The sequence below is a fragment of the Coregonus lavaretus genome (assembly GCF_964263955.1).
Source record: "Coregonus lavaretus genome assembly, chromosome: 18".
Taxonomy (NCBI): domain Eukaryota; kingdom Metazoa; phylum Chordata; class Actinopteri; order Salmoniformes; family Salmonidae; genus Coregonus; species Coregonus lavaretus.
The window spans coordinates 3,587,723-3,606,456 of record NC_140005.1 but is presented as its reverse complement, the minus strand read 5'-3'; the positions used below and the strand labels follow the sequence as shown (position 1 = coordinate 3,606,456).

The 18,734-nt window shown below is 45.1% G+C and overlaps 2 protein-coding genes across 2 annotated transcripts in view; both read left to right on the top strand.

Moving 5' to 3' along the window:
- The first annotated feature begins 568 nt into the window (after positions 1-568).
- Positions 569-10,909, top strand: l2hgdh (L-2-hydroxyglutarate dehydrogenase). Its single transcript, XM_084182201.1, has 7 exons — positions 569-585; positions 972-1,134; positions 1,231-1,265; positions 1,384-1,551; positions 4,539-4,696; positions 6,578-6,709; positions 8,026-10,909. Exons 2-7 carry the CDS (start codon positions 978-980, stop codon positions 8,219-8,221), a joined length of 846 nt encoding a protein of 281 aa, XP_084038327.1. The 5' UTR covers positions 569-585; positions 972-977; the 3' UTR covers positions 8,222-10,909.
- A 1,749-nt stretch (positions 10,910-12,658) lies between these two features.
- Positions 12,659-18,734, top strand: part of LOC311145289 (son of sevenless homolog 2-like) — a gene marked incomplete at its 3' end in the record, with an annotated part of 88,396 nt that continues 82,320 nt past the window's right edge. Inside the window, exon 1 of the mRNA XM_084181523.1 lies at positions 12,659-13,598. Within this exon, the coding sequence (XP_084037649.1) occupies positions 13,515-13,598 (84 nt within the window). The 5' untranslated portion in view covers positions 12,659-13,514. The remainder of the gene's footprint in view (positions 13,599-18,734) is intronic.

The window sequence follows — 18,734 nt, the reverse complement described above, 5'->3', positions numbered from 1 at the left end:
GCCCTACTGCAGGGTGAGAGAGAGAGGGAGGGAGGGAGAGAGAGAGAGCCCTACTGCAGGGTGTGAGAGAGAGGGAGGGAGAGAGAGAGAGAGGGAGAGAGAGAGCCTTACTGCAGGGTGTGAGAGAGAGGGAGGGAGAGAGAGAGAGAGGGAGAGAGAGAGAGCCCTACTGCAGGGTGTGAGAGAGAGGGAGGGAGAGAGAGAGCCCTACTGCAGGGTGTGAGAGAGAGGGAGGGAGAGAGAGAGAGAGGGAGAGAGAGAGAGAGAGAGAGAGAGAGCCCTACTGCAGGGTGTGAGAGAGAGGGAGGGAGAGAGAGAGCCCTACTGCAGGGTGTGAGAGAGAGGGAGGGAGAGAAAGAGAGAGAGAGAGAGAGAGAGAGCCCTACTGCAGGGTGAGAGAGAGAGGGAGGGAGGGAGAGAGAGAGAGAGAGCCCTACTGCAGGGTGTGAGAGAGAGAGAGAGAGAGAGAGAGAGAGAGAGAGAGAGAGAGAGAGCCTTACTGCAGGGTGAGAGAGAGAGAGGGGGGAGAGAGAGAGAGAGAGACCGACTGCAGGGTGTGAGAGAGAGAGAGAGCCCTACTGCAGGGTGTGAGAGAGAGAGAGAGAGAGAGAGAGAGAGAGAGAGAGAGAGAGAGAGAGAGAGAGAGAGAGAGAGAGAGAGAGAGAGAGAGAGAGAGAGAGAGAGAGAGAGAGAGAGAGAGAGAGAGAGAGAGAGACCGACTGCAGGGGTTAAACAGAAGGGCGGAGAGTGTGAATGAGATGGCAGTCGTTTTGTTTTTTACTAAGATACTTTATAGTGAACGTCCAGGGTTGAGTCTGAAATGCCACCCTATTGCCTATACAGAGCACTACTTTTGGCACCCTATTCCCTGGTCAAAAGTAGTGCACTTTATAGGGAACAGGGGGCCATTTGGTACACAGCCCAGGGTAGAGTATCAGTGTAAACAGCTTTATGGTTACTCTTCCTTTCAGGGTCTGATGGCGCTGGACTCTCCCTACACTGGCATCGTGGACTGGAGGCTTGTGTCACTCGCATACGGCAAAGACTTCCAGGAGGCAGGAGGGACCGTGGTTACTGAATATGAGGCTAGTGACATGGCCATGGTGAAGGAAAGCCCCGCTGGTAACACTGAAGGTATCTGTTCTCTACTGTCCTCACTCAGAACACTAATAGATTTTTATGAAAAGGGGTGATGCACTTGTGAATGTATTTTCCTTCAAAACATTTCAGGAATGAAATATCCCATCGCTATCAGAGATTCAAAGGTAGGCATCTGCAATGCGCGTGCTAAATTAGTAGAATGCGATGGAAATGGCTATCAGAATACTTTTTTGGTTTGTTTTTAAGCCGTAACTAACGTGTGTGTTTGTGTGGTCTCCGTAGGGTAAGGAGGTGAGGTGTCGGTATGTGCTGACCTGTGGTGGTCTGTACTCTGACCGCCTCTCTCAGATCTCTGGCTGCAGTCCAGAGCCTCGCATTGTCCCTTTCAGAGGAGATTACCTGGTCCTGAAGCCTGAGAAACACTATCTGGTCCGGGGCAACATCTACCCTGTAAGTCCTACATAACACTATCTGGTCCGGGGCAACATCTACCCTGTAAGTCCTACATAACACTATCTGGTCCGGGGCAACATCTACCCTGTAAGTCCTATATATCACTATCTAGTCAAAGGCAACATCTACCCTGTAAGTCCTATATAACACTATCTGGTCCGGGGCAACATCTACCCTGTAAGTCCTATATATCACTATCTGGTCCGGGGCAACATCTACCCTGTAAGTCCTATATAACACTATCTAGTCAAAGGCAACATCTACCCTGCAAGTCCTATATAACAATATCTAGTCAAAGGCAACATCTACCCTGTAAGTCCTATATATCACTATCTGGTCCGGGGCAACATCTACCCTGTAAGTCCTATATAACACTATCTAGTCAAAGGCAACATCTACCCTGCAAGTCCTATATAACAATATCTAGTCAAAGGCAACATCTACCCTGTAAGTCCTATATAACACTATCTAGTCAAAGGCAACATCTACCCTGCAAGTCCTATATAACACTATCTAGTCAAAGGCAACATCTACCCTGCAAGTCCTATATAACAATATCTAGTCAAAGGCAACATCTACCCTGTAAGTCCTATATAACACTATCTGGTCCGGGGCAACATCTACCCTGTAAGTCCTATATAACACTATCTGGTCCGGGGCAACATCTACCCTGTAAGTCCTATATAACACTATCTGGTCTGGGGCAACATCTACCCTGTAAGTCCTATATAACACTATCTGGTCCGGGGCAACATCTACCCTGTAAGTCCTATATAACACTATCTGGTCCGGGGCAACATCTACCCTGTAAGTCCTATATAACACTATCTGGTCCGGGGCAACATCTACCCTGTAAGTCCTATATAACACTATCTGGTCCGGGGCAACATCTACCCTGTAAGTCCTATATAACACTATCTGGTCCGGGGCAACATCTACCCTGTAAGTCCTATATATCACTATCTAGTCAAAGGCAACATCTACCCTGTAAGTCCTATATATCACTATCTGGTCCGGGGCAACATCTACCCTGTAAGTCCTATATATCACTATCTGGTCAAAGGCAACATCTACCCTGTAAGTCCTATATAACAATATCTAGTCAAAGGCAACATCTACCCTGTAAGTCCTATATATCACTATCTGGTCAAAGGCAACATCTACCCTGTAAGTCCTATATATCACTATCTGGTCCGGGGCAACATCTACCCTGTAAGTCCTCTATAACACTATCTAGTCAAAGGCAACATCTACCCTGTAAATCCTATATATCACTATCTGGTCCGGGGCAACATCTACCCTGTAAGTCCTATATATCACTATCTGGTCCGGGGCAACATCTACCCTGTAAGTCCTATATAACACTATCTGGTCAAAGGCAACATCTACCCTGTAAGTCCTATATATCACTATCTGGTCCGGGGCAACATCTACCCTGTAAGTCCTATATAACACTATCTGGTCCGGGGCAACATCTACCCTGTAAGTCCTATATATCACTATCTAGTCAAAGGCAACATCTACCCTGTAAATCCTATATAACACTATCTGGTCAAAGGCAACATCTACCCTGTAAATCCTATATAACACTATCTGGTCAAAGGCAACATCTACCCTGTAAGTCCTATATATCACTATCTTGTCCGGGGCAACATCTACCCTGTAAGTCCTATATAACACTATCTGGTCCGGGGCAACATCTACCCTGTAAGTCCTATATAACACTATCTGGTCCGGGGCAACATCTACCCTGTAAGTCCTATATAACACTATCTGGTCCGGGGCAACATCTACCCTGTAAATCCTATATAACACTATCTGGTCAAAGGCAACATCTACCCTGTAAATTTTATATAACACTATCTGGTCAAAGGCAACATCTACCCTGTAAGTCCTATATAACACTATCTGGTCCGGGGCAACATCTACCCTGTAAGTCCTATATATCACTATCTGGTCCGGGGCAACATCTACCCTGTAAGTCCTATATAACACTATCTGGTCAAAGGCAACATCTACCCTGTAAGTCCTCTATAACACTATCTGGTCCGGGGCAACATCTACCCTGTAAGTCCTATATAACACTATCTGGTCCGGGGCAACATCTACCCTGTAAGTCCTATATAACACTATCTGGTCCGGGGCAACATCTACCCTGTAAGTCCTATATAACACTATCTAGTCAAAGGCAACATCTACCCTGTAAGTCCTATATAACACTATCTAGTCAAAGGCAACATCTACCCTGTAAGTCCTATATATCACTATCTAGTCAAAGGCAACATCTACCCTGTAAGTCCTATATAACAATATCTAGTCAAAGGCAACATCTACCCTGTAAGTCCTATATAACAATATCTAGTCAAAGGCAACATCTACCCTGTAAGTCCTATATAACACTATCTAGTCAAAGGCAACATCTACCCTGTAAGTCCTATATAACACTATCTAGTCAAAGGCAACATCTACCCTGTAAGTCCTATATATCACTATCTAGTCAAAGGCAACATCTACCCTGTAAGTCCTATATAACACTATCTGGTCAAAGGCAACATCTACCCTGTAAGTCCTCTATTTTTTCCTTGTATCGCAAATCATCCCTTAGCCCCTAATGGCACTTAGATCTGAGAGGATTAGATAGGACAGGTAGCTATAAAATGATGACAATGCTATCAGCCTATCACAGCTGTACAATATTCTCAGATTTACATTCTAGTTACATTCTTTACACTCAGTTACATTCTAGTCATTTAGCAGATGCTCTTATCCAGAGCGACTTATCCAGAGTGACTTAAAGTAGTGAGTTTTCGTGCTGGTGGGGAGTAGGGTTGATTTGGGATTCAAGGAATGTCAGATGGTTAAGTGCTGTTTAGAGAAATGTACTGATACAGAGACGTGTCTGTAGGTTCCTGGTTGTTGTACTGATACAGAGACGTGTCTGTAGGTTCCTGGTTGTTGTACTGATAGACTGATTGTGTCTGTAGGTTCCTGACCCTAAGTTCCCCTTCCTGGGGGTCCACTTCACCCCTCGGATGGATGGCAGTGTCTGGCTGGGTCCCAATGCCGTCCTGGCCTTTAAACGAGAGGGTTACAAGCTGTACGACTTCGATGCCCGGGACTTTGGAGATGCACTCTCATTCAGGTATAGTACTTAGAAGTTAGGAAGCAATGTCATTTAGGAAGGTTGGTTTAATATCATCTCTTACTTATCGTTCCCCTTGACGTGTCATTTCATTTCAATCTAGTAGAGAGCTTCCCCTTGAGGACTACAGTGGGGAGAACAAGTATTTGATACACTGCCGATCTTGCAGGTTTTCCTACTTACAAAGCATGTAGAGGTCTAATTTTTATCATAGGTACCCTTCAACTGTGAGAGACGGAATCTAAAACAAAAATCCATAAAATCACATTGTATGATTTTTAAGTAATGAATTTGCATTTTATTGCATGACATAAGTATTTGATCACCTACCAACCAGTAAGAATTCCGGCTCTCACAGACCTTTTAGTTTTTCTTTAAGAAGTCCTCCTGTTCTCCACTCATTACCTGTATTAACTGCACCTGTTTGAACTCGTTACCTGTATAAAAGACACCTGTCCACATACTCAATCAAACAGACTCCAACCTCTCCACAATGGCCAAGACCAGAGAGCTGTGTAAGGACATCAGGGATAAAATTGTAGACCTGCACAAGGCTGGGATGGGCTACAGGACAATAGGCAAGCAGGTTGGTGAGAAGGCAACAACTGTTGGCGCAATTATTAGAAAATGGAAGAAGTTCAAGATGACGGTCAACCACCCTCGGTCTGGGGCTCCATGCAAGATCTCACCTCGTGGGGCATCAATGATCATGAGGAAGGTGAGGGATCAGCCCAGAACTACACGGCAGGACCTGGTCAATGACCTGAAGAGAGCTGGGACCACAGTCTCAAAGAAAACCATTAGTAACACACTACGCCGTCATGGATTAAAATCCTGCAGCGCACGCAAGGTCCCCCTGCTCAAGCCAGCGCATGTCCAGGCCTGTCTGAAGTTTGCCAATGACCATCTGGATGATCCAGAGGAGGAATGGGAGAAGGTCATGTGGTCTGATGAGACAAAAATTGAGCTTTTTGGTCTAAACTCCACTCGCCGTGTTTGGAGGAAGAAGAAGGATGAGTACAACCCCAAGAACACCATCCCAACCGTGAAGCATGGAGGTGGAAACATCATTCTTTGGGGATGCTTTTCTGCAAAGGGGACAGGACGACTGCACTGTATTGAGGGGAGGATGGATGGGGCCATGTATCGCGAGATCTTGGCCAACAACCTCCTTCCCTCAGTAAGAGCATTGAAGATGGGTCGTGGCTGGGTCTTCCAGCATGACAACGACCCGAAACACACAGCCAGGGCAACTAAGGGGTGGCTCCGTAAGAAGTATCTCAAGGTCCTGGAGTGGCCTAGCCAGTCTCCAGACCTGAACCCAATAGAAAATCTTTGGAGGGAGCTGAAAGTCCGTATTGCCCAGCGACAGCCCCGAAACCTGAAGGATCTGGAGAAGGTCTGTATGGAGGAGTGGGCCAAAATCCCTGCTGCAGTGTGTGCAAACCTGGTCAAGACCTACAGGAAACGTATGATCTCTGTAATTGCAAACAAAGGTTTCTGTACCAAATATTAAGTTCTGCTTTTCTGATGTATCAAATACTTATGTCATGCAATAAAATGCAAATTAATTACTTAAAAATCATACAATGTGATTTTCTGGATTTTTGTTTTAGATTCCGTCTCTCACAGTTGAAGTGTACCTATGATTAAAAATTACAGTCCTCTACATGCTTTGTAAGTAGGAAAACCTGAAAAATCAGCAGTGTATCAAATACTAGTTCTTCCCACTGTTTATCCAACTGGTATCCAAGTTCATTTAGATTTTCATGGAACCATTCTGCCTCTTGCCTCCTCTCTCCATTTCTCTTGATAAATTACTCTGCTGGATGACAGAAGCAAACGTCTGTCTCTCTATGCATCTCTCTCTGTGTGTCCCAGGGGTCTGCAGAAGCTGGTGATGAATAACCTAGTGTATGGTGTTGGAGAGATGTACAGAGGGGTGTTCATCGGAGCTCAGGTCAAGATCCTAAAGAAGTTCATCCCGGAGCTCTCTCTCAGCGACGTACTCAGGTATAACGGATTCTGAATGTTAATTCCAGGGGCTGGGGGTGTATCAAGCATCTCAGTATCTGATACAAAACAGTGTTTGATTGCTGATCCACAGACGTCATCAGCCAGGGCCCACCTATCACTGGATGTTTCAACTCCTAACCTGGAACTTCCTCAAGATGGTGAGTCCCACACTGATTGGCCAAATCACTGCCCGCCTGTGGATGGCTTCCAGCTTTGTGCAGATCTTTTCCACCATAACCGGCAGGGTGCCTTTTCAGCAGTGCTTGCTTGGCACTGAACCGCAGATCTTCTGTCCTTTCCTTTGATGCCCAGAGCGGAAAGTAGTCTCCATGTTGATTGGGCAGGGAAAGCCCCGGAAGCCAACTTCAACTGGGTAAACCCAGACACTTCATCCCTTGCCTCGGTCATCATCTTCCAGGATTGCATACTTGTCCTTCTTGCGCTGGTATGCCTCCTCGCATCTCTCCTCCCAGGGCACTGTGAGTTCCACCCTCACCAGCCTTTTTCTCCTTCTCTACCTATATGGTGATGTCTGGACGGAGAGTGGTGACAACAATGTCAGGGGGGAAGCTCAGCCATCTGTCCAGGTCAGCACACATCTCCCATGTTCTGGCTTGTTCCAGGATGCCGTCCTTCCTGGAACTGGCTGTTCCCGTTTCTCTGCTCCCGTTTCTCAAGGCCTTGACGACGAAGCCTTTGTTGGTTGGAGTTCTCTTTTTCCTCCTCTCCTTCTCCAGGATGTCGTCCAGTTCCCTTAACTTGCCTCCATCTGTAGCGTCCTTGGGAGAGGGTGAAAGTGCAGGATGTTAACACATGCGCCATGGTGCCAGGTTTGTTGCAGAGAGGGCAGTTAGGGTTTTCAGTAAGGGCCCCACCTATGAGGGGGGAAAAAATAATTAAATAAATTTTAGAATAAGGCTGTAACGTAACAAAATGTGGAAAAAGGGAATACTTTGCGATATGAACTGTAGCTAGGGCTGACTCTGAGGACTTGTGAAGAGAAGAATCAACAAACTTTGCACCAACAAGACAGTTATTTTGTGAGAAGGCGTTAACCCATGTTTCACAGTTAGCCGTTATGTAAATGCTAGCTGAAAAGTGCCAGTGCCTTGGCCCCAAGTCAGAGCAGGTCCAAGGAGGCCATGGCCCGGTGAGTCACTGGAGCCGGGCCGTTGGCGTGGAAACACTAAAGCCTGAGCCTTTTGGGTAAAACACTGAAGCCAGTCCTTAGTGGAAATATGACAACACTGGAGCCAGTCCTTAGTGGAAATATGACATAACAGTGTTGTGTGTGTGTTTTTTGTCTGTTGCAGGGGTCCGGCGGGGGTGAGGGCCCAGGCTCTGGACCGCGATGGGAACCTGGTAGATGACTTTGTGTTTGACGGTGGTGTCGGGGACGTGGGCAGCAGGGTCCTCCATGTACGCAACGCTCCCTCGCCAGCCGCCACCTCTTCCCTGGCCATAGCAGAGATGGTAGCGGATGAGGTGGAGAGACGTTTCAGCCTCTAGAAACTCTAGAGGCACTCTTCGGATGCATACCAAATGGCATCCTATTCCTTACTTTTGAGTTCTTTTGACTTCTGTGCACTACTTTTGACCAGGGCCCACAGGGAATAGGGTGGCATTTGGGACGTACCTACACTTCCCCAATGGAAGGAAGTAACAACATTGATCCATCTGATCCAGCTGCAGGTCATCTAGTGAAATGGTGAAGCGGTGTAGGGTGAAGTTGCCCCTAGACGCTGATCTCGGGTCAGTTCTGCATTTTCCCCACCTAATGGGTTAAAGGTTAGTATTGGGAGAGGGGAAGCTGATCCTGGATCTGTGCCTAGGGGAAACCTCGCCACGGAATGAGCCATCCAGTCTGTTGCTATTGCTACTGCTCACTGGCCCAGCATCTATCTCCGTCAGCAGAGTAAGGTTGGAAAAATCCGGTAACTTTCCAAAATTCCCAGGTTTTCCAGAAAATCCAGGTCTCGACCTTCGCCTCTCCCGAGCCCGTTGGGGAGTTGCAGCGATGAGACAAGCTCGTAATTGGATTGCAATTGGATATCACGAAATTGGGGAGAAAAAGGGGGTCAAATACACCCCCCCCAAAAAATATTATATATATAAAATTAAATTCAAGCCTGATGCTACCTGAGCCTGATGAGCCATGAATTGAATAAATTTTATGAGCCCTACATTAGAGATTTAATGAGCCCAATCCCAAAAAAGCCCAAATGATTGCGCTGTTATCCAATACATATATGATATATAGGCTACTGCACATTACGCACGACAGAAAAACATAGAAGCCCATAGATGTAGCTAGCTATATAAAGCCCATAGATGTAGCTAGCTATATAAAGCCCATAGATGTAGCTAGCTATATAAAAGCCCATAGATGTAGCTAGCTATATAAAGCCCATAGATGTAGCTAGCTATATAAAGCCCATAGATGTAGCTAGCTATATAAAACCCATAGATGTAGCTAGCTATATAAAACCCATAGATGTAGCTAGCTATATAAAGCCCATAGATGTAGCTAGCTATATAAAAGCCCATAGATGTAGCTAGCTATATAAAGCCCATAGATGTAGCTAGCTATATAAAAGCCCATAGATGTAGCTAGCTATATAAAAGCCCATAGATGTAGCTAGCTATATAAAGCCCATAGATGTAGCTAGCTATATAAAGCCCATAGATGTAGCTAGCTATATAAAGCCCTTAGATGTAGCTAGCTATATAAAGCCCATAGATGTAGCTAGCTATATGCTCTCTTGGGTAAATAAATGAAACTAGCTCCAGTAGGCTAATCTTTTTGAGTGTGAACTGTATTACTGTACTGTGTTGTATTATACTGTATTATATGTACTGGAATTATGCACATCATTCAAACCGTGATAAAGCAGGGAGAGAACATGTGATTCTGGTGCAGCACATGCGGCCTACAAAGTTACCAGTATAGGCTAGATAATTTGATATGAATTTTGAAATATAATAGGGCCTATTTGTATAATTAGTAGGCTGACGCATATATACCTTTCATAATATGTCCCGTTATAAGCCCCCTCTTTCTCTCTCTAGTGTTGCTTCATTCCTTCCTCGCTTTCAACAGTTAAATGAAATAAGTTTCGTTGTCCTTCATCATTCTAATGACATCCTTTAATAATATAGGACTAGATTTAGATGCGGAAGGCTTTCACTTCTTCTTCACGAAGATTGAACGGTTATGGGTCTGAATAAACAACTGCAATAGCCTACCGCCATCGCACCATACTGAGATGGGCTCTGTCTGCACCCTGCGCCTTGATGATTCATCATGCAGAGGCCGTAGAGAAACCACATTTAGGACATCGCATATATTTTAAATTCCATTTCACGGCATGCTGTTCATATAAATAATTTATTATAATTGATCGGTTTCTCACAGTTATTTATCCCGGTAAAAATTGGTTGTTTTTGGCAGTAAATCTCGGTAACCGGGTTCCCGCCATTCAACCCTAGTCCAGACTACCGAGGACCAGTTTTCCAGACACAGATTAAACCAAATCTTGGACTAAAAAACTAATTAAATGCAGAATCTCCGCAGAAATAGCTTTTTTTTTTTTTTTTTTACCGACCCTTAACGTTTGAAATGTTGTTAGATGCACCGATGAAACCAAAAATGAGATGGTTGCACAGATGATTCCAGATGATGCCAATAATTCACCAGAATGTTCTAAATGAAAGATTTGCTCCACTGTGGTCCTGTATTCTCATGTGATCCCTCTCATTGCTTCAAATGTTGGATGATGATGTACAGTAGTGCTAAAAAAATCTTGGCTTTTACCACCATTTCTGCTTTTTGATTTTTAACGCGCAGATTTATGCTGCTAAAAACCATTTATTTGATCATAAACTCAATGTTTATCTGTCGTTTTTCATTTTGCCGCAGTCACATTCTTTGACAGTGATTGTTTTTGAAAAACGGTTTAATTGTGTTAGCCTGTTTACTGAGACGATATGAAACGGTTTAATTCATTTTTCTACGAATTAAAATTGTCTCATTTTGACTTTTGTGATGTGTACAATATCAGGGACAAAATAGTTTATTACTGAGATTCGATGTATTTTAAATAAATAACTTTTACCATTATTATTGGTGCAGTATATGGGATATCTTGTACTAATGTGAAGGATAATAAAGATAATGACTTGGTTGTAAGAATTACACACACAGTGTACAAAACATTAGGAACACCTCTTTCCATGATAGACTGACCAGGTGTATCCAGGTGAAAGCTATGATCCCTTATTGATGTCACCTGTTAAATTAACTTCAAATCAGTGTAGAGGAAGAGACAAGTTAAAGAAGGATTTTTAAACCTTGAGACATGGATTGGGGATGGCAAGCAATGTCGGAAGAAGAGGACTATTGGGACAGGGAAACAGAAAGGTGGATGTCTGAGGAGGAATAGAATTGGAGGAAGAAGAGGACGAGGAGAATGAGGAAAGCAGAGGTTGGATTTGAAATTTGAGGAAGACGGCGATACAAAATGGAGATGGAGTGTCGAAGAAGAACAGAGTGAACCTTGCGCCTGTCTCGAGTTCTGGAGGTGAACTGGAAGTGAATGAGGGCGAGTTAAGTGAGGTGGAAGGTGTGGCCCTGCTATCGACCGAGATGATAAAAGAAGAATCCGTTCCAGTAGGAGTTTAATTTTAGGAGAAAGTGGATCAATGCCTTTTGGCGGATCCATATGTGGTTTCAGGGTGGGTGGGGAAGGAGTTGAATCAGTGAAGGTAACCTGTAGTGGATTTGTGATATTTGTTTGTGTTTCTCCGGAGCAGAGCTAACGGGCGCGCGGTGTCACGAAACCTGGGTCAAGATATGTTTCTTACTTGGCGCTTAGGAATAGGGCACCATTGAAAATGAGTGATTTTTCTGGGGTAGCGTTAAGTGTGCAGGTGGAGAAATTGAGGTGTTTGTGGCGCCTGCCGTTTGGTGCCAAGCAGACCCGGTTGTGAAACAGGAGTTATTGTCAGTCCTTTTTGAGTCTTGAGTTTTTAGCTGACAAAGTAATGTCAACTGTAGGGGTGCCCATGTTGCTGGGGATCGTAAGTGTGCGGTGCGAGAGAGGCAGGTGGAGGTGGTCAGAGTAGTGCAGAAGGTGTCCTATGCTGAGGCAGTGAAGAAAGTAGAGGAGGATGGGTGAGGGATCTTGAGACGATCCCTGTGAGTAGTGGATCTGTGCCAGCACAAAGGGATCGGCCAACGAGTGATATAGGCTTCAGTAAGGTTGGCTTCATTGCATTCATAGCAATGGTTATCAACTGTATCGCAGAAATGGAACCGAAAGGACATCCACTCATCCAGCGAACTTGACACACAACTGTGGGAAGCATTGGAGTCAACATGGGCCAGCATCCCTGTTGAATGCTTTCAGACACCTTGAAATCCATTCCCTGACGAATTGAGGCTGTTCTGGGGGGCAAAGGGGGGTACAACTCAATATTAGGAAGGTGTTCCTAATGTTTTGTACACTTAGTGTATATTATTTCTCTAATCATTCACTGAATTTGTGAGCAAGATCACTATGTCCACAGGGGGGCAGGATCTTACAGTACAGTAACCAAACTGCACAATGATAGTTGGCTCACAGTGAAATCATATCTTATTACAGCCACTACTGTTCAAACATGGTCATATGTTCCCATGGAGTATATTCTTTTTTTCTTCATTTCTTAGGTGGATCAATTGAAATCATGCTAACATCTGAGGCTGTCTTTTAATGTAATTTTATAAGCAATAATGATAAACTAGCTAGGTTTTGCCTATAAATAATATAGAGGTACACAAACTTGTGGTCCCCACTCTTTCCCTGGACAAAGGCGTTTCCACCCACCCCTTCACTGTGCTTACGCAAACTCCCTGGCCGTCTACGCAGGACGCAAACTGAGCAAGTGACGGGCCGAGATTCAGGCAGACACGCACGGACGTTGAGTTAGGAGTTGAGGGAGGAACATCTCCAACGATAACAAAAACACACCAACAAGCGCTTCTTGTGCCGCTGGACACTGGATAAACATGCCTCGGACTATCCTAGTGGGATTGTTCTTGGAGTGCGCGATTAACCGATGCGGAAAATATGATAGTTGTTGAAGTAAACAGCAGAGGAGAAAGTTTTTCCTTCTTTGGAATTGAATGAATAGTCTTGTGCCACAACAGTGCACCAAGGCCATGATAGAGACAGCCTTTGCATACAGATGTGTGCTCTCTAGCTAGCAGATAATAATCAAAGCTGTGATAGCGCTAAACCTAAGTTACAATAGGCAGTATACTTACTAACATTATACGTTTTAGTCATGACATTTTAACTGAAATGGCTAGCTAGCTGGCTATATGTTTATATTTTGTTAGCTACCTAGCCAACTATCTAAAATAGCATAGAGCGTAGCTAACTAGCTAACCATTTGTTTATTAGCTATCTAGCTGGCTAACTAATTAGCTAGCGCACTAGGCGCATATTAACTCACTAGCTAGTAAATGAGACCGCTAACAAGTGAGTTGCTAGCACTTTGTAAAATCTGAGAATCATGTTATAGCTAACTAGCCTTGCACTTTTAAATTAGCTCGCTAACAGTAATACATGTTTTTTTTTTTTCTTTCTAGTTAGCATTACCAAACCTTGCTCGATTTGGTGTAAGGTTTAGCTAGTGTTCTATTAGCTTAGTTACCTTCAAGTTCATTTTTCCCACCGTGCCTGGACTGACCCACTCACAAGGACTACCCGGGGCCGATGCTGACGGTCCAGACCGGATCACGGCAACGTAAGGAGCCATGCAGCCGCAGCAAATATACGACTTTTCAAGTGACGAGAACAGTCACAAATGGCGAGGCCTCTTCGTCCAAGCGTTGCGAAAGGTAACAACATTTATCAAAACTATGAAGCATCTCAAACGTGGAAAACAGTAGTTACTGACATGTCTCTAGCAACTGTTTTTTGTTTTGTTTTACATGTTGCCCACTGTAAATTATACCGCATTAACATAGGCCAACCAGATATGCAACTTGGCTCTGAGTCAGAGCGGCAAATGGCTACATGTTGCAGGCAGAATCTGATGGTTCTTCCTTGTTGTCAAATCCCCCTCAATACAGATGCAGGCCTTAATGTAAAAGTTAAACAAGCGTGAGGTCATCCAATAACCTTAGTTGAGATCAGAGCCGAACTGAAATGAGTGATGGCTCTTAGACAGTCAGTTACTATCTTGTAATGCTGCCTTTGCCTTGTGTAAAATGTTGTCAGAAACCCATCTATCCCTCAGCCTCTCACAATATGGATTAGCCTGTTATTTACTAGGCAAAAGCAACACGAGTCCCATGTTTAGTGTCTGTGTTTCTCAAGTCACAGGTTTCAAAACTGTTTTTAAGGAAGTCTCGAGATGACAAGCAACTTCGCAGCACAGTCCTCTAAACATTTTGATTTAGCGATTTGACAACAGCTTCTTCATTAATGTGAATAGGCCTATTGGTTCAAATAGGGCATCTTCTTGCAGTGGTGCATCAGTCAAGATTCTTCTACCATCCACATTTCCTACAGGAGCAGCCAGCCAGGTCCACTGTAGAGAGCAAGCCAATGGAGCTGATGCGCTGAGGTTTAGCCTTGCTCAAATGCACGCCATCCTTGCTTATCCCAACTCAATAAGACACCGCTAAACTCTCAGTATAGACGGGTTGGTTGTTTAGCAACAAAACTGACAAGCACGCAACTATGGGGCAAAACAGACAGGGTTGGCTTAGATCAGGTGTGTCAAACTCATTCCATGGCGGGCCTAGTGTCTGCTGGTTTTGGGGGTTTTTCCTTTCAATTAAGCCCTAGACAACCATTTCCTGACTAATTAGTGACCTTAATTGATCAACCAATTACAAGGGGGGGGGGGGGGTGAAACCCTCCAGTCACTCGGCCCTCCGTGGAATGAGTTTGACACGTGGGCTTTAGATTGACAACATGTCAAATATTTTACGTCTCCAATGTTTATTGAAAACATAAATAAATGTGCAGAATGAGCACTCTAATACATCGCTACAGTTGTTGGTTAGCTAGCTAGCGAATTTCAGCCATATCTACCATTTGACTATTCTTTCAATTCTAATACCAGGATTATTGTTACATGTACAAAGTTACTAATAGTTACTACACTTATTTCATTCAAGATTGGATGTGGGTTTAAATTGGATGACCGATTTTTAGTATTGACGTGACATCAGTCAAAGCACCTCAAAACAAGACATGGTATCAAGAACAGGATAAAACTAGCTGAAACGAGCTGCCTACGATTCCCCACATGGCAGCTTCTTGCTATTGTTGCTAGCTATCTGGCCATCCAGAATCAGACACAGCCTTCTGCTCCATGGTAGTGAGCTCGTTATTTTCATGATGTCAGCTAACCAGTGTATTCCACTTTATATTTTGGTGGCCATTTTTATTAATATCTTCATATATTAGTATGTATCTGGTCCTGAACGAGCAGCGGGCTGAGCTGCAGCTGTCTCATAGTGGAGTTTCCTCTTCTCTAAATAGACAACTTGATTTTCACAATCCTAATTGAAACTTGTCAGGCGGGAAACATTTTGAGCCAGAGGACATGTGCAGTTTGTCTCGCTGTGGCCGCTACATTTTTCGCTCCTCTCTCGCTCTTCTGTCGCTCCTCTCTCTTCCCCTCTCTCGCTCCTCTCTCTTCCCCTCTCTCGCTCCTCTCTCTTCCCCTCTCTCGCTCTTCTGTCGCTCCTCTCTCTTCCCCTCTCTCGCTCCTCTCTCTTCCCCTCTCTCGCTCCTCTCTCTTCCCCTCTCTCGCTCCTCTCTCTTCCCCTCTCTCGCTCCTCTCTCTTCCCCTCTCTCGCTCCTCTCTTCCCCTCTCTCGCTCCTCTTTTCTCTCGCTCCTCTCTCGCTCCTCTCTCTTCCCCTCTCTCGCTCCTCTCTCTTCCCCTCTCTCGCTCCTCTCTCTTCCCCTCTCTCGCTCCTCTCTTCCCCTCTCTCGCTCCTCTCTCTTCCCCTCTCTCGCTCCTCTCTTCCCCTCTCTCGCTCCTCTCTCTTCCCCTCTCTCGCTCTTCTGTCGCACCTCTCTCTTCCCCTCTCTCGCTCTTCTCTCGCTCCTCTCTCTTCCCCTCTCTCGCTCCTCTCTTCCCCTCTCTCGCTCCTCTCTTCCCCTCTCTCGCTCCTCTCTTCCCCTCTCTTCCCCTCTCTCGCTCCTCTCTCTTCCTCTCTCTCGCTCCTCTCTCTTCCCCTCTCTCGCTCCTCTCTCTTCCCCTCTCTCGCTCCTCTCTCTTCCCCTCTCTCGCTCCTCTCTCTTCCCCTCTCTCGCTCCTCTCTTCCCCTCTCTCGCTTCTCTCTTCCCCTCTCTCTTCCCCTCTCTCGCTCTTCTGTCGCTCCTCTCTTCCCCTCTCTCGCTCCTCTCTTCCCCTCTCTCGCTCCTCTCTCTTCCCCTCTCTCTCGTTTGAGCCTGTGACCCATACAGATGTGTAACCTAGCTGGGTAAGGGAGGAGGGCATTTCCATGAAAGCTAATAGTCTGTATTTTTGGGACATGAAGGCATACAGTGCATTCTGAAAGTATTCAGACCCTTTGACTTTTTCCACATTTTGTAGCGTTACAGCCTTATTCTAAAATTGATTTAAATTGGTTTTTTCCCTCATCTACACATATTGACAAAGCAAAAACTGGTTTTTAGAAATGTTTGCAAATGTATTAAAAATATAACACTGAAATCACATTTACATAAGTATTCAGACCCTTTACTAAGTACTTTGTTGAAGCACCTTTGGCAGCGATTACAGCCTTGAGTCTTCTTGGGTATGACGCTACAAGCTTGGCACACCTGTATTTGGGGAGTTTATCCCATTCTTCTCTGCAGATCCACTCAAGCTTTGTCAGGTTGGTTGGGGAGTGTCACTGCACAGATATTTTCAGGTCTCTCCAGAGATGTTCGATCGGGTTCAAGTCCGTGCTCTGGCTGGGCCACTCAAGGACATTAAGAGACTTGTCCCGAAGCCACTCCTGCGTTATCTTTGCTGTGTGCTTAGGGTCGTTGTCCTGTTGGAAGGTGAACCTTCGCCCCAGTCTGAGGTCCTGAGCGCTCTGGAACAGATTCTCATCACGGATCTCTACTTTGCTCCGTTCATCTTTCCCTCGTGCCAGGTTTCCTCGCAAAGAGCTCAATCTGGGTTTCATCAGACCAGAGAATCTTGTTTCTCATGGTCTGAGCGTCTTTAGGTGCCTTTTGGCAAACTCCAAGCGGGCTGTCATGTGCCTTTTACTGAGGAGTGGCTTCCGCCTGGCCACTCTACCATAAAGGCCTGATTGGTGGAGTACTGCAGAGATGGTTGTCTTCTGGAAAGTTCTCCCATCTCCACAGAGGAACTCTGGAGCTTGGTTCTTGGTCACCTCCCTGACCAAGGCCCTTCTCCCCCGATTGCTCAGTTTGGCCGGGTGGCCAGCTCTAGGAAGAGTCTTGGTGGTTCCAAACTTCTTCCATTTAAGAATGATGGAGGCCACTGTGTTCTTGGGGACCTTCAATGCTGCAGAAATGTGTTGGTACCCTTCCCCAGATCTGTGGCTCGACACAATCCTGTCTCGGAGCTCTATGGACAATTCCTTCGACCTCATGGCTTGGTTTTTGCTCTGACATGCACTGTCAACTGTGGGACCTTATATAGACAGGTGTGTGCCTTTCCAAATCATGTGGGACCTTATATAGACAGGTGTGTGCCTTTCCAAATCATGTCCAGTCAATTGAATTTACCACAGGTGGACTCCAATCAAGTTGTAGAAACATCTCAAGGATGATCAATGGAAACAGGATGCATCTGAGCTCAATTTCGAGTCTCATAACAAAGGGTCTGATACTTATGTCAATAAGGTATTTCTGTTTTTTATTTTTAATACATTTGCAAAAAATTATAAAAACCTGTTTTCACTTTGTCGTTGAGGTATTGTGTGTAGATTGATGAGGAGTGTTATTTTATTTAATCAATTTTAGAATAAGGCTGTAATGTAACAATGTGTAAAAAGTCAAGGGGTCTGAATACTTTCCCAATGCACTGTATATGTATGGCTGGTTGTAGCACAGATAGTCTACGTAGACTATCGGCATTCTTTCATATAGTTCCCTATTTTGACCGACTAGTCAGAAGCAGTTGTCCTCTTTTTAGACCAAACCTCTACAGAGGGGTGTGACCGTGGGGGGGTGGGGGGTGTGTGACTGTGGGGGGGGGGGGGGGGGTGTGTGACTGTGGGGGGGGGGGGGGGGGTGTGACCGTGGGTGGGGAAGGGTGTGACCGTGGGTGGGGGAGGGGTGTGACCGTGGGTGGGTCGGGTGTGACCATACGAGGGGGGTGGGAGATAGCCAGTCACTGTTAAAGAATAGGATAGGATAATGTTCTAATCCGATCACAAATGATCCAGATAACAATGATCTTATCACGCTCAGGCTTTGTGTCCTCACCAGGTATCCCCAAATCGTTTCTTCTGATAGTTGTGTGTGCAGTGATTTTGTATCTCCCGTTGAATAGGGCTGATGCGTCTACACATGGTCACAGTGTGATCCAATGCATCCTTCCAGTCCGTCATAAGAGCGTCTGCTAAATAACTCTAATGTAATGTAATGTCATTCAGCCAGATGCAGATCATACAGGGAGCTCCAACAGTCCTGGGACAGGGACCCTTTTGTTGTTGTTTTTGGCTCTGGACTCCAGCACTTTGGGATTTGAAATGATACGATGACCCTGAGGTTAAAGTTCAGACTGTCAGCTTTAATTAGAGGGTATTTTCATCCGTATTGGGTGAACCGTTTTAGAAATTTACAGCACTTTTTGTACATAGTCCCCCCCCCCCCCCCCCATTTTAGGGGACCAAAAGTATTGCGACAAATTCACTTGTGTTTATTAAAGTAGTCAAAAGGTGTAGTATTTTTGGTCCCATATTCCTAGCACGCAATGACTACATTTAAGCTTGTGACTCCACAGTTTGGGAACCACTTTCAGATTATTTAGGGTCCCATAGAA

Coding starts and splice junctions, on each gene's coding strand:
- l2hgdh (XM_084182201.1), top strand. CDS start 978: ATGGCGCTGGACTCTCCCTACACTGGCATCGTGGACTGGAGGCTTGTG. Junction 1,552..4,538: donor TCCGGGGCAACATCTACCCT/GTAAGTCCTACA, acceptor TTGTGTCTGTAG/GTTCCTGACCCTAAGTTCCC. Junction 4,697..6,577: donor GGAGATGCACTCTCATTCAG/GTATAGTACTTA, acceptor TGTGTGTCCCAG/GGGTCTGCAGAAGCTGGTGA.